Here is a 12,420-nt window from a genome sequence, read left to right on the forward strand (position 1 = left end):
AAGGGTGTTCAATACACTTACCGTTGAATTCATCGATTGATGGTCACGGTTTCCATTGTTGGTCACCCTTCGATATTGTGTCTTGCCTTGGCTATTTACGTTCCTCGAATCGTCTGTTATATCCTGCTCACCCTTGTGATTTTAATTGCAATTAAGCGCCTTTGATTAAATTTTGAATAAAACTAGAAAATAAATTTCCAATTCGGTATTTTCTATTTTTCGATAAAAATGGATATTTGGCAAGGAAGGATATCATTAAAAAATGTGTTTCAAAACTAGAATTTGAAAAAAAAAATTGAAGATACCGACCAAATAGTAGAAGTTTTCTCATTTTTTTCTTGTCCTACACAAGAAAGGGTTAAAGCGACAGGAAGACAAAAAGCTGTCCGCTAATCACCGAAGAATTTGTGTAAATTTATGCGCATAAATGCATCCACCGGTATTCGTCTTGCTGCAACAAGACTTCCCTATTGTCCACGGTTAATCGTCCGTGGTCACGGTCCTTGCCAACACCGACGCTGAAAATTGTCTGCTTGTTTCCGACTCATTAATTAAAAGTTTAATTAGAGCTACGTCGATTAATCAGAATTCTGTTTCGGCCTCTCTTGTCGACGCGAAAGAAAAAGGAAAAACGATCTTCCGGTAACTGGCAGTCGCGATTCAGCCTGTTGCTGGTACGTGACAAAACCGGCAATTAAAAGTCGCTATAATGACAGTCGAATGAAACCGAGACGAAACGAAGTTTATCGTTCGCGGAAAGAAGTCATACGTTGATTCTAATTTCTGCGAATATGACTCTTTCGTCGCTGTAATTGTCCTTTGGATGTTCCGCAAAATGAGTTGTTTCCCCTCACGTTTCACGCGCAAAACTTTGATGACTTTCCAATTGTATCGGGATGTTTTATGACTTAATCTATCGTTCGTGTTCGAAAGCTGTTTTCAGATTTTACGACCACTCAAACTTTCCCGAGTATATATAATCCGTGATAATTGAACAGGACGAATTAATTCGTTATTGGATTTAAAGATTTTTGTTTTTAATTATCTCGTTAAATTATAATTTAACCGAGATCATTCAATTTTTATTACGCTATCAGAAAGGAATCTTGTTCACCAAATGGTATACGACCATAAAACGAAGCGAACCATTTTATAGTCGACAACGCTTAAAAGTCACCTCTTTAATTCTGATTCTAAATAAAACGCATTCGATCGCGTCGACTAATTACGATTTAATCGGCGCGTTCAATTGAACAAGGCTGGATTTTTTTTTTTTTTCACGAGTAACGAGTAGTCTGATTAAAATCTCTACTCGGTGGAAATTACCGTCGAACGTTGCGGTGAAAACTCGATCAGCAATAATTACGACGGCGTGTACATACATCGAGCAATATTATAGCTACGGAACAGCGGTTAATGGAATTATAGAGCTCTGCTAGCGTAAAGTAACGAAGCCGAAAGGGGTATCTAGAGTGTGACCTCATTAATACGCAGCTACCCTTCTCCTTTCGAAGAAGTTAGAGACGCCTTCTTGGGCGAACGCAAATAAATTTCAACGGCTACCAGAGCCACGACGAAGTTTCTTTGAAATTGTTTTATAGCACCCCATGGGCTTTAATGTTTTCCCCTTCTACTCGGGATTACGCGTTCGTTGTGTTCACTCCGCTTCATGGTTCCTCGTTCTTGAACTCTCGCTGTTACACGCAACTTCCGCTTCTGTTTAAAATTCAAACGATCGATCATTGATAAATTGGATTGTTATTAGAGAGGAGAAGAAATCCATTAGGTTTGATGGCTCGAAATGACAAAACTTTCGACAGCTGTAGCTGTGTACCACAAGGTCTTATATCGTCAAATCGAAAAAAATCAAATTTTACTTAAATTTCTTGTTCTATTTCAATCAACTCTATCGCAATCCTTCATATCGATCCGTTATATGTTATTGAGTTTGTTCTATTTTTTGTGTATCCTTCTGAAAAGAAACCAGCCACAAATATGCTTTCCTATAGTAACGAATGAAGTTCGATACGGAGGGAAATTGTTTTGCGAATATTGCATTTTAATAACTTCGAGTGCTTTCATTTGGTGCTAAATTAAATTTCCTTCGATATTTCAAATAAAAATAGAACGATGATTGACGTTGAAATATTGCTGTGTTATTTAATTGGATCGTTTGTTTGAATATCTCCTTAAAATTGTCTTTCTTTCAAGATTTTTATAGCACGGCTTAAACATTCTGATTCTTAATATTATTAAATAGAAAATTAATTTTTGATACCTTGATATTTTTGCCATATTTACATATTTACATATTTAATTTAGGCAACAATATATGAACAGAATATAAACATTTTTATACCCTCACTTTTATTAAATCGCGAGGTTTCACGTATTGTTTTTTGCGACTCTCATGCTCATACGTATGTATACTCCGAGCATATCCAACATTAATCCCTTAAGGATCGACGTTCCCAGAAGAAATCAGTCGCTGTAACTTTTTGCCTAGTCAGACTTTCTAAAGCAAACATCTGGCTTTGAGTTAATCCTTATCTGTTTCAGTATTCACGTTGAAACATGTGTAATTTTAAATTTTGCTACAAGTGCACGATGTTAACGTAATACCGTCATTTATCTGAAAAGAAGGAAATATTAACGATTCATGCAGATGTATCTACTATATTTTTCTCAGCATCTCGTTTCTTCAAAGCGTTTTATACTCTTTCAATATTTACCCAAGTCATCTTCAAAATTGATTTACAAGTTTCCTCGTACTGCACTCAGAATTGACTGTGTTAAGTAACTTGAATGGGAGCTTAATGTTATTATATCAGGCTTTTCATTATTACTTATCAATGTTACTAATTTATGTAACATCGTCTTATCTGTAGGAAAAATTTCAAGGAAACGAAACGTTTTCCACAAAAACGAAAGAATCGAGGTTTAAAAATGAGCTTCGATCGAAACGATTGTATAATTTTCGACGGTGAAAGTTTTTGTTACGCACCGTTGGCATTTTTCTCCAATCAATCTATCGGGGTGTTCGTCACCGAATTTTCTACCGTCGCTATCGTAGTCTCGTTTTTCTTTTTTCCACGAAACGACATAAATCACATAGAGTTCGTTTTCTCGTCGCATTTAGAAGGTATACCAGACAGATTTACGGGATGTATAAATTACTAGAACCGGGATGTTTGTCGAAGCGATTCTCTATCGGATCGTTTACCCGCGTCGCGCATCCTCGATCCGTCATTCGTTCGGGACCACCGCATTTGTCGAGGAATCATTTTTCCAAGAGTTCTTCTGAAACGCATCTAAATGCTTATTTACAACCCGTCATCGGATGGGAGCACGTGCACGAGATCAGGCCGGGTATATAAATTCGACGATTCAACGAGACTAATGCAGCGCTCGTTTTCAACATGACGACGATCATCGCCGATCCGGCTTGCCGTTTCAACGACTCCTCCTCCAAGTCGTCGATCTGCTCTGTCGATGATAAACCGAGCGTGCTGCTCCTCGATTCCGACATCAATAAGATCGTCGAGCGGAAACTTCGCTCGACTAACTTCCGCGTTTTGCACTGGAGTTTGGATAGCCTCGGGGAGACGAATGGCTTTCTGGGCCAGTACTACACCCTTTCGGTAACCGTGAAGATCGACGATAAATCGAGGCATTTGAAATTCTTCGCGAAAACACCGCCGCCCACCGACAGTCCTCAGTACGATTTTCTCGTCAACTCGAACACGTTCAATAAGGAGATAGCCGTCTACAGCGATATCATGTCGAAGATCGGGATGGGTAACGGGCCGAAATGGGCGCCTGATTATTATCTCGGCAAGAGCAACGCCATAATCGTGCTGGAGGACGCGAAACAGGAGGGATACGTAACACCGGACAAATTCTTGTTGTTCGACGTTGATCACTGCATTTCGGTGATAACGACCCTCTCGACCTTCCACTCGAGGTTCCTGATCCACGACGAGAAGCTTCGCCGTACCACCGGACAGACGATCATGGATCTTTATGGAAACTGGCTGGAAGAGGTAGCTTTCGTCGAGGAGGAACTGGCCGCGAGGAAATATCTCTGCTCCTGTATCAAAGGTGCATGCACGATGGTCGATTACGCCAAGAGATTCAACGACGAAGAGAGGAGCCTGATGAAGGATTGGATTACGAAGACCGTTCGAAGCCTGCCGATATTGCTGCAATCGTCTAAGAAATTCAGAAACGTCGTATGCCATCGCGACATATGGCCGAATAATATGATGTTCAAAAGAGATTCGAACGGTAAGCCGATCGGTTGTTACTTGATAGACTTTCAATTTCTACGGCACAGTCCGCCCGCGCTCGATTTCGTTTTGTGCCTTTATCTGACCACCGATCGTGCCACCAGACGTCGGCACTTTGATCGATTCATCGACGTTTATTGCGATACCATGAAGAACGAATTGGCTTCCGAAGGTCTGGACATGGAGGAGTGTTTACCTCGCGAACAGTTCATCGAGTGTTGCGGGGAAATAAGGAATGTCGCGTTGGCGTATTCGATCGCCAACATTCAAGTAATGTTACTGACGAAACAAGCGGTCGAGAAGTATTTCGTTAATAATACCGAACTTTTGGAAAACGTGGTATACGGTGAACAACGATCAGACCTGGTCATCAACGAGTGCCGTACTCTGAAGGCTTATAAAGATCGTATCGTGGATATGTTGGAGGACATCAAAGACCACCTGGTTAACAAAGCGACCAAGTGTTAGGTGCAAGAACAAGGAACGGGGTTGTGAATGGTACTTGGAGTGTCGTCGTTTGTACCTGCATTACGATCTGTGATAAAGGGACTTTGGAATGGAGCCAGCAAGGAAGGCTGTCCTTATTTCTGGATTTGCGGACGTGTCGCAAAGTCCTGGTTGAATCGTGCCAGAGTTCGCTGAAAAGGCTACGAGGAGCAAGGTCAATCAATGCATCAGACGACTTTTTGCACGGATATCGTCTGAAATATCGTGGACCATTTAATCGGACGGTTCTGTTAAGCTGGCTTTACAGGCTCATGCAATTTGAACAAACTGCCTGGTGCAGTTGAATTTCGACAAATAGATCGTTCCGTTTGAATAGAATTTTGTAGTTTTAAACCCAGCTATCATCTAAGGATTCTTTCCTCTTTTTCGATGTTGGGCGGGATCCCGAAATTACGGGTACTTACACCCCCTATTTAGATGCATAATGATAATGATAAGCATAGTTTTTATTTTACAAATGATAGCGAGATAGTGTTGTGTTTTGTAATAGAAATAAATAAATAAATAACCAGCATTCTTTTAGTAATATTTATACTCTCGTCATTAGAATATAAATATTCCTATAGTCTGTTCGATCGATAAGCGGATATTCAGAACGTTTAAACGTAATTATATCATTCAGGGGATTTTATGCGGCCACACGCGTACGCTGCCAGCTTTGTTAAACGTAGAATCGTTAAGAAAGCTAATTTTCCGCTTAAAACCATTGTGTGATACGGCGCTTTGCCGGCTTAAACGTCGCCATCGTTCTCCGTTAGGTGAACTTTGTGTCGTGAAAGGGAAAAAGGATTATGGCTCGTAATAAACTTTGCAGAAACCCTACAAAAGACGGAAGGATAGAGCCGTCTAATATTTAAACTTACTTTCCGTCCGTGATCTTAAATTATCTCCTGTTTCTATATTACAATAGTTCGATCTGACTTTAATCTTTTATCTTATCCTATTACATCTCGTAACTTTTGGTTGGAAAAGCTTTCAAAACAATTCATTTAAATAGAATACTTTTAAACATGAACGTTTTATAAAAAGAAAAAAATCATTTTGACCTACTTTTATATTATGCAAGTACTGAACCATTGCATCATTTTGTGAGAAAATGAGTCTTTTATGGCTCGGTAATAAGCTTGATGTATAGTCAAGCAAAATTTATTCTCAGTCAAAGAGAATGGTGTATGTATGTCTGATAGAACAGAAAAGAATTTGAGCGTCTGTGGTTTCGAGGGGCAATAAATTTTGAAAAGTATCGTTAGAGACGTGAAAGAATAGCGGTGGAAATAAAAGGAAGAGATATTCAATTTGGTGAATAAGAGAATACGTCATCCGTGAACAGACAATGTGAGATCGCGTTCGTCTTGATAACAAGATAGAAATTGAATGAATTCGATTGGGAAATTTTAAATTGCCTCGTGCTTTCGATAACGGAATTGTCGGAGAATCAATTGAATAACAAAGCTTTCGATAACGAATCGAAAAACTATGTTAACACACGAACGGCGGAGCATGGAGAGAGCCCCAATTTTATTTTAATTTCGTATACTTTATGTTATTTTCATTTTCTAAATTTTACATTGTTTCTTTAAGAATTATTTTAGGGTTAAAAAATTGATATGCCTTCAAAAAATATATTAATTGATTTTAAATATTAAATTATCCATCGATAATAAAATCGATGGGGTTGAATAATTTTCCCGTTAGATTGTTTCCAAAATATAGAATATCAAGTTACACGAAAAAATTGCCCTCCTATAAAGGGAACAAGTCATCGAGTTTTTTTTTGTAGAAATTTTTCAATTCGAACAATCGTGTATTGTTCGTACGATGAAACGAGAGAATGTGGCTGCTCGTATTTTAAGGTCAACAAAAATGTACTCTGGTTACACCGCTGTTCGATTAAAGCTAATTAGCAGTTCGTTAGTTATGTCGGTACAAGTGCTTGTACATTGTACCGCTGTAACAAGCTGTTCATTGTAGAATATGTTCATTCAAATGTAAACTTTGTAGAAATCTACTCTACTAATGATAATGGTTTCAAGGAAAATATTATCTGATATTCAGACTATGTTTTAAACTTGATGGGTGTTTTAAACACGTTTGTTTTTATTCAATAGCACTAAAATTAAGAGAATAATAATTATTCCTTTGGATACACTTTTTTATTATGATAGGATTTTCTTCGTTTGAATTCAATCAGTTACATTGTGAACAAGTGTGTTCTTACATTTTTATTACCATTCAGTTTCCTACGTAGATAGTTTCTATTAATTTTCATATTTTTATTATTTCCTTTACGTAATATTTCACAATATCAATGTTTGCTATTTTATCTACAATCTACGGTATTAAGGATCTTACAATATCCCTGTTGGTATAACTGTGTTTACGTAGAGGATGTAAACATTACGAGGGATTTCTTGTAAACTAGTTTCTCCGGCATTCCTAGTATTTCTTCTAAACGATACACAGTAAGGAACACAAACACGCTTCAATGTTCATATACAATGAGTTCATATTACACATTATTTCGTTCAATATAACTACAATACACGGATGAATATAACGTGAAGGAAATAATTCAGTGCCTCGACGATATGTTAAAATATAAAGCATCATGTCTGGAAAACCACGATGGCTGAATATTAAAATGAGCAACTGCAAATAAATTACGAACCTGACGTAAATACGATGAATTATTATACACGTAGCGAGAGTTATGTTGCACTCACTCCATGTACCTGTTCCTGAAATATTCAACAGTTTAAACACAAAAAAGTTGAATACGGTTCATATCAGATTAATATCTACGGAATATTATATTTTAACATATCTCATAAACTTTAATGCATATTCATAATCATATAGCATCCTCTCGATTAATACATACATTTGCGATCAAATCAGGTTTCCTCAGGGAGAATGGTGTTTTTCGCTCTCCCCCTTAGGCATCCTTAGGGAAAATGACAATGTAGCAAAAGGTGTCCCATATAAATGATAAATTTTGTAATACAGTAAACTCTCGTTATATTGCCGGTGACGGGGCTGTAGAGTGGAAAATTTGTCAAGTTTCCAAGCTCTCGTTTGAAGGGGAGATAGAAACATATCATTTTCATATGCTACGATGGTGGAAGGGTGGCACTGGTGTACTTAAAGATTTATAACGAGAGTCTACTTGTATTCAATAATTAAAAATTATTCGTCTGATAAGATAAAGTTCATTGTTTCTTTTTGCTTTATAAACAAGAGGGAATAATACATTATTCCCAACTCGGATTTATGATCCTAAAGCAACAGTGTCTTGGCAAAAGTCAAAGTTACCAGGTAGAATAATGTATCCCATTGTATCGCAACAATTAGTACACAAAGCGGAATTAGTTCTCGCCATGGTAGGATTATCCTGCGGGTTATACGATTCCAAGCGATCGCGGCAAAATTACCATTGCATCGAGAACGGTACCGTGCCAGGCTTGTTAATCACGAAAGCTTGTTGTTTCTCGTGTGCTCATTATACTTCGTAGACCGCGATGCCTTCCATTGAACGAAATAAAATTATCATCGATCAGCCAATAGCATTACGATTCCATTATCGGCATCTGTGCTCACCCCCGATCTGACTAACCTCCCTCGTTGCCGAGAGCTTGTATTTAACCGTAATCCTGCGATTATTCTACTTTGTGAATATCGACGTTGTCTGTGAAGATGTTTCCTAATTATCTGATCTCGTCTGTTTAAAAATTAATCCCATTTGTTTGGGAATATTATAGATTTAAAGATCTTGGGTGTACCAGATGAATTCGTATCATATTATCAATATTAATGAGTCTTAAAAACTCTAATATCAATAAGTCCACAACTCTCAGTTTACAACGATCATGTTAATGTTAATATTGAAAACAATAATATTACAATAATTAATATTTATATTAGCATTATTATTATTAATAGTTTGCAGCTCTCAGGGGATATCAAACATATTAATATTAATATCATTAAAATTATGAATATTCACATCATTATTATTACGAATATAAATAAACCCTAATAGCTCTAATATCGTATAAGTCTGAAATGTAAGGGGGTGTATTCTGAAAATATTTAATTACGCGCACAATTATTTAATTAGGCAATTATTGTTAATGAAATTAAAGAAGGTGTAACGTTCGACAGGTAGGTTTACGAAATCGTGGCGATAGACTGGCGCGGTGCGTCATTTGCTCGAAATCTGGTGTCTCGTGGCGCGACGACGAAAGGCGCAGGCGTCCGACGTCAGGTGGCGGCAAGCAGACTCCGATTTCCTTTTAGTGTCGCGTCAACTGCCGCTGGAGAGTCGTGTGCACCCTGTTGGCTCCAAACAACCCCGATCACTCGCGTGGCTCCGGTCACGATCGTACTGTCTCGGGACCACTAATCATCGCGAATACGCTTCGAATTCTCGCGCTACCAACACCCTTTCTAATCAACCTGTAATCGTAACAGTAAATTAACAGTCTGATAAAGAATAGTGTCATTTTTTGTTGACTCATACAAGTGACAAGTGTGTCCGTTTTTTCTATTCGTGTGTTTTTCTAACGCTTCGTGTTTCAAACGAGTGTACGCGTGTGTGCTGATTTATACGATCGAATATATAAAGCATCGTGTTTAATATCGATAGCTGTTCAGACATCGTGGAGGTAGCACCTTGAGGAAATTTCATTGATGCAACTAGCGAGAGGGCAATTTGAGGAAGTGCGTCGATTATGAATTGGTGCAAAGTGCAGGCTGTTGTACACTCAGCGGAGACGTCAGCCGGTTGGAAAGAAGGGATGCTCGTAGGAGAAGGCGCCGAAGCATGAGGGACGTCGCATCTTTAACGTAATGGTGAGTACTGAATATTCTTTTCTATCTACTCGTCGATGCTTTTCGTTAGAATGCCCTTCGAATTGGCTTTTACAACGGCGAACAAAAGAAATTTTCAAATAGATTTTGTACTATTCTTATAATATTTTTTTAATGTAAAAATATTATTTATATACTTTTTGATTTTTAAAATTCATTAGTTTTGTAAAAATATCATTCTATTTTGAAAAATTATAGTGCGTTTTCGTATCGCTTACCTCTTAAACTTTCTTTTGTTCGCCTCCGTAAATCTTTCACGAAAAGTGGTGCTTCAACCTACTATACCATACTGTTCTCGTCCCTTTCGTGAACGAGATGCGTTATATATGGATAAATAAAATTGCGGTACATTTTTGCCCTCTACACATATCATGGGCTCTGTGGAACGCATGTGATTCTACAATCGTACGTGGTAGTGGTTTCTAAATTGTCCTCTACCTCTACGTTGCTTGTAAAACGTATAAAATATTGACGTTAAAAAGGAAAAAAAAATAGTCAAATCAACGTGCGGACGCCGGTTTCCGTGTTACAGTTATTTTTTGTTTCGGTTTTTATTGTGGTTGGACGCCTCTGTGTTTGTGTTTCACAAACTTGGTGTTGATTTCCGATAAATGAAATTCATTTTCTCTCTGATTCAATTTATGACTAATTTCTTTTAAATATTTACCGATCTTTTCGGCACAGCTTACATTCTTGCAGTTACTTTATTTAAGATGCAATTTTAAATTTATTTGAGTACCACGAATATTTTGAACAGAGTAATAACAAAAGACAAAAGCTACTTGTTCTCGTTGGAGCTTTACAGCTTTCGCGGAAACGTTGCTTTTCTTTGAAAGCTTTACTTTGTTAATTTCGCGAAAGATACAAAGGAATAAGGGCAGAAATCAGCCATTAGCGGCACGTGTCGAGGCGTGTAATTTACATAGCCGAGTAGTAAGTGTCGGCTCTAGGTCAGACACAATGGCGTCCGCGATTTTAGACTCTATATTATCCCACTTTACGTCGTTGCGCATCGATAACACCGACAGCCGAGTAATCTGGATTGATCGTGCCAACTGTTTAATCGCTTTATCCTAACTGCACAATGGAAGAATGATGCTCGGAAATTCGCCACGGTCGCTCCAGCAATTAGCTTAAATATCGCTTACATTGACGTTAATCGATGTATGTATTGCTGATTCGAAAGCAATTACGCGCGTGTATTAGCCCATCTCTAAGCAACCACGTTGTTGTTCGAAAATGGTTCGTACCAAACAAATCGTTCCGCTATTAATCGGCAGAACAACATGATACGATCAGCAAATTGAATATTCGATCAGCCACTTGAAACTATCAATTCCAGTGCAATTTAATAGCTGGAATATCATTTTAGGCTGAACTTTACTTCGGGGCACACGAAATTATTCATTTCTCTTTATATATTCTAATAGCATTTGATCGAATATTTTTCAAGTATAAAAAGAAAAATCAATAATCGTCTGCGGCCCAAAGTAAAGTTCCACTAATATCCCATATTAAGTGCCATCATCTTTTACAAAAGCAAATTCGTCTTAATATGAAATAATATTACAATTTCACACGGGAAATTAATTTATTATACTATTTCCGAATCGCTCAGTATAGAAAGCTTATCGCGGTTAACCCATGATAAATCTCTGGTAATTTTTCCCCGGAGGTGTTGCGATATTCTTCACGATTTTGACGATACTCGTAAGCGTTCGTGATAAAGTTTTCGCGCGGCGAACAGGCGTCCGCAATTAAAGACGGTCAAACTAATGATTAACTGCGACCGAGTGGAGAACTAATTAGAAAGTTGATCGATTTTTCACCGTTCCCTATCCGTGTCCTTCGTCGAAGATTTATCTTCGTTCGGTGGTCGTTGGGTCGTGGTGAAAAATGATTTCTAAAACGTCGAATAACGCCTTTTGCCAAGGGATTGCATACGGTTCGACTTTCAATTCAAAAAGTTCCTTCTCACCGAGAAGGAAGGACATCAGGGGTCTCCAGATATTTTTTCACGGGCAATGATTTATTCGTCGCTAGTTTGAACCATCCGTACGTGACAAGAGTTACCATTCACGAGGACTAGCACTCGCGATGGAGTGCATTTACAACCGTGCCCCACTCGTAGCAGGAAGTTCTTCGATCGTCTCCACCCCCGCCTTGGAAATTGATTTCCCGTGTCGCAACGGCCATTTTTGTACGCGTTTCATTATCTCTACGTTCGCTACCGGTATTCTTCATTAAATGCAAATACAAACGACCAATGCTTTTGTAACGAATCCAATGGAAAAACGTGATGTTTTCCTGTGTTTTGCCTAGCCGAGTTTCCCTCCTGACCCCGTTCATCGTTGAGCGAATTTCCTAGTCGCTTTTCTGCCTACGTTGCAGCTTTGCTGTTATAAACATGCAGACGGGCAAAATGTTACATAATGCGATCGAATTGGCTCAGGTTATCGAGGCTATACTGTATATAGTGATCAGAGAGGCTCGTTGGCGATCATTTCCATGTAGGAATTGGATTAAACGTTTCGGCAAGAGGGAAATAAAAGGGCTCGGTAAATTGTTACCATCGATGGAAAGTAGTTGTCATTTTTTGGCAACCGTGATGAATTGTTGATACAGTGAAAGTAGAAATGGTAACGCGTTTACTGGAAATGGCCATTTAGTTTTGCAATTTCATCATTCCATTTGTTCCATTGGTATGTTATTACTATAATATTTAATCGTCGAACAATTTTCCCTGCTTGTCAAA

General features: G+C 38.3%; 2 protein-coding genes across 3 annotated transcripts in view; both read left to right on the top strand.

The window, feature by feature from the left end:
- LOC114877504 (suppressor of lurcher protein 1) overlaps positions 1 to 12,420 on the top strand; it is a 358,815-nt gene that overhangs the window by 38,727 nt on the left and 307,668 nt on the right. For both annotated transcript variants that reach the window (XM_046287131.1, XM_046287132.1), the window contains exon 4: positions 9,442 to 9,647. In XM_046287131.1, the coding sequence (XP_046143087.1) occupies positions 9,645 to 9,647 (3 nt within the window). In that variant the 5' untranslated portion in view covers positions 9,442 to 9,644. The remainder of the gene's footprint in view (positions 1 to 9,441; positions 9,648 to 12,420) is intronic.
- On the top strand, positions 3,387 to 5,322 carry LOC114877505. The gene has a single exon (XM_029190169.2). It carries the CDS (start codon positions 3,420 to 3,422, stop codon positions 4,755 to 4,757), a length of 1,338 nt encoding a protein of 445 aa, XP_029046002.1. The 5' UTR covers positions 3,387 to 3,419; the 3' UTR covers positions 4,758 to 5,322.

Source organism: Osmia bicornis, chromosome 9 (genome assembly GCF_907164935.1).
Source record: "Osmia bicornis bicornis chromosome 9, iOsmBic2.1, whole genome shotgun sequence".
Lineage (NCBI taxonomy): Eukaryota > Metazoa > Arthropoda > Insecta > Hymenoptera > Megachilidae > Osmia > Osmia bicornis.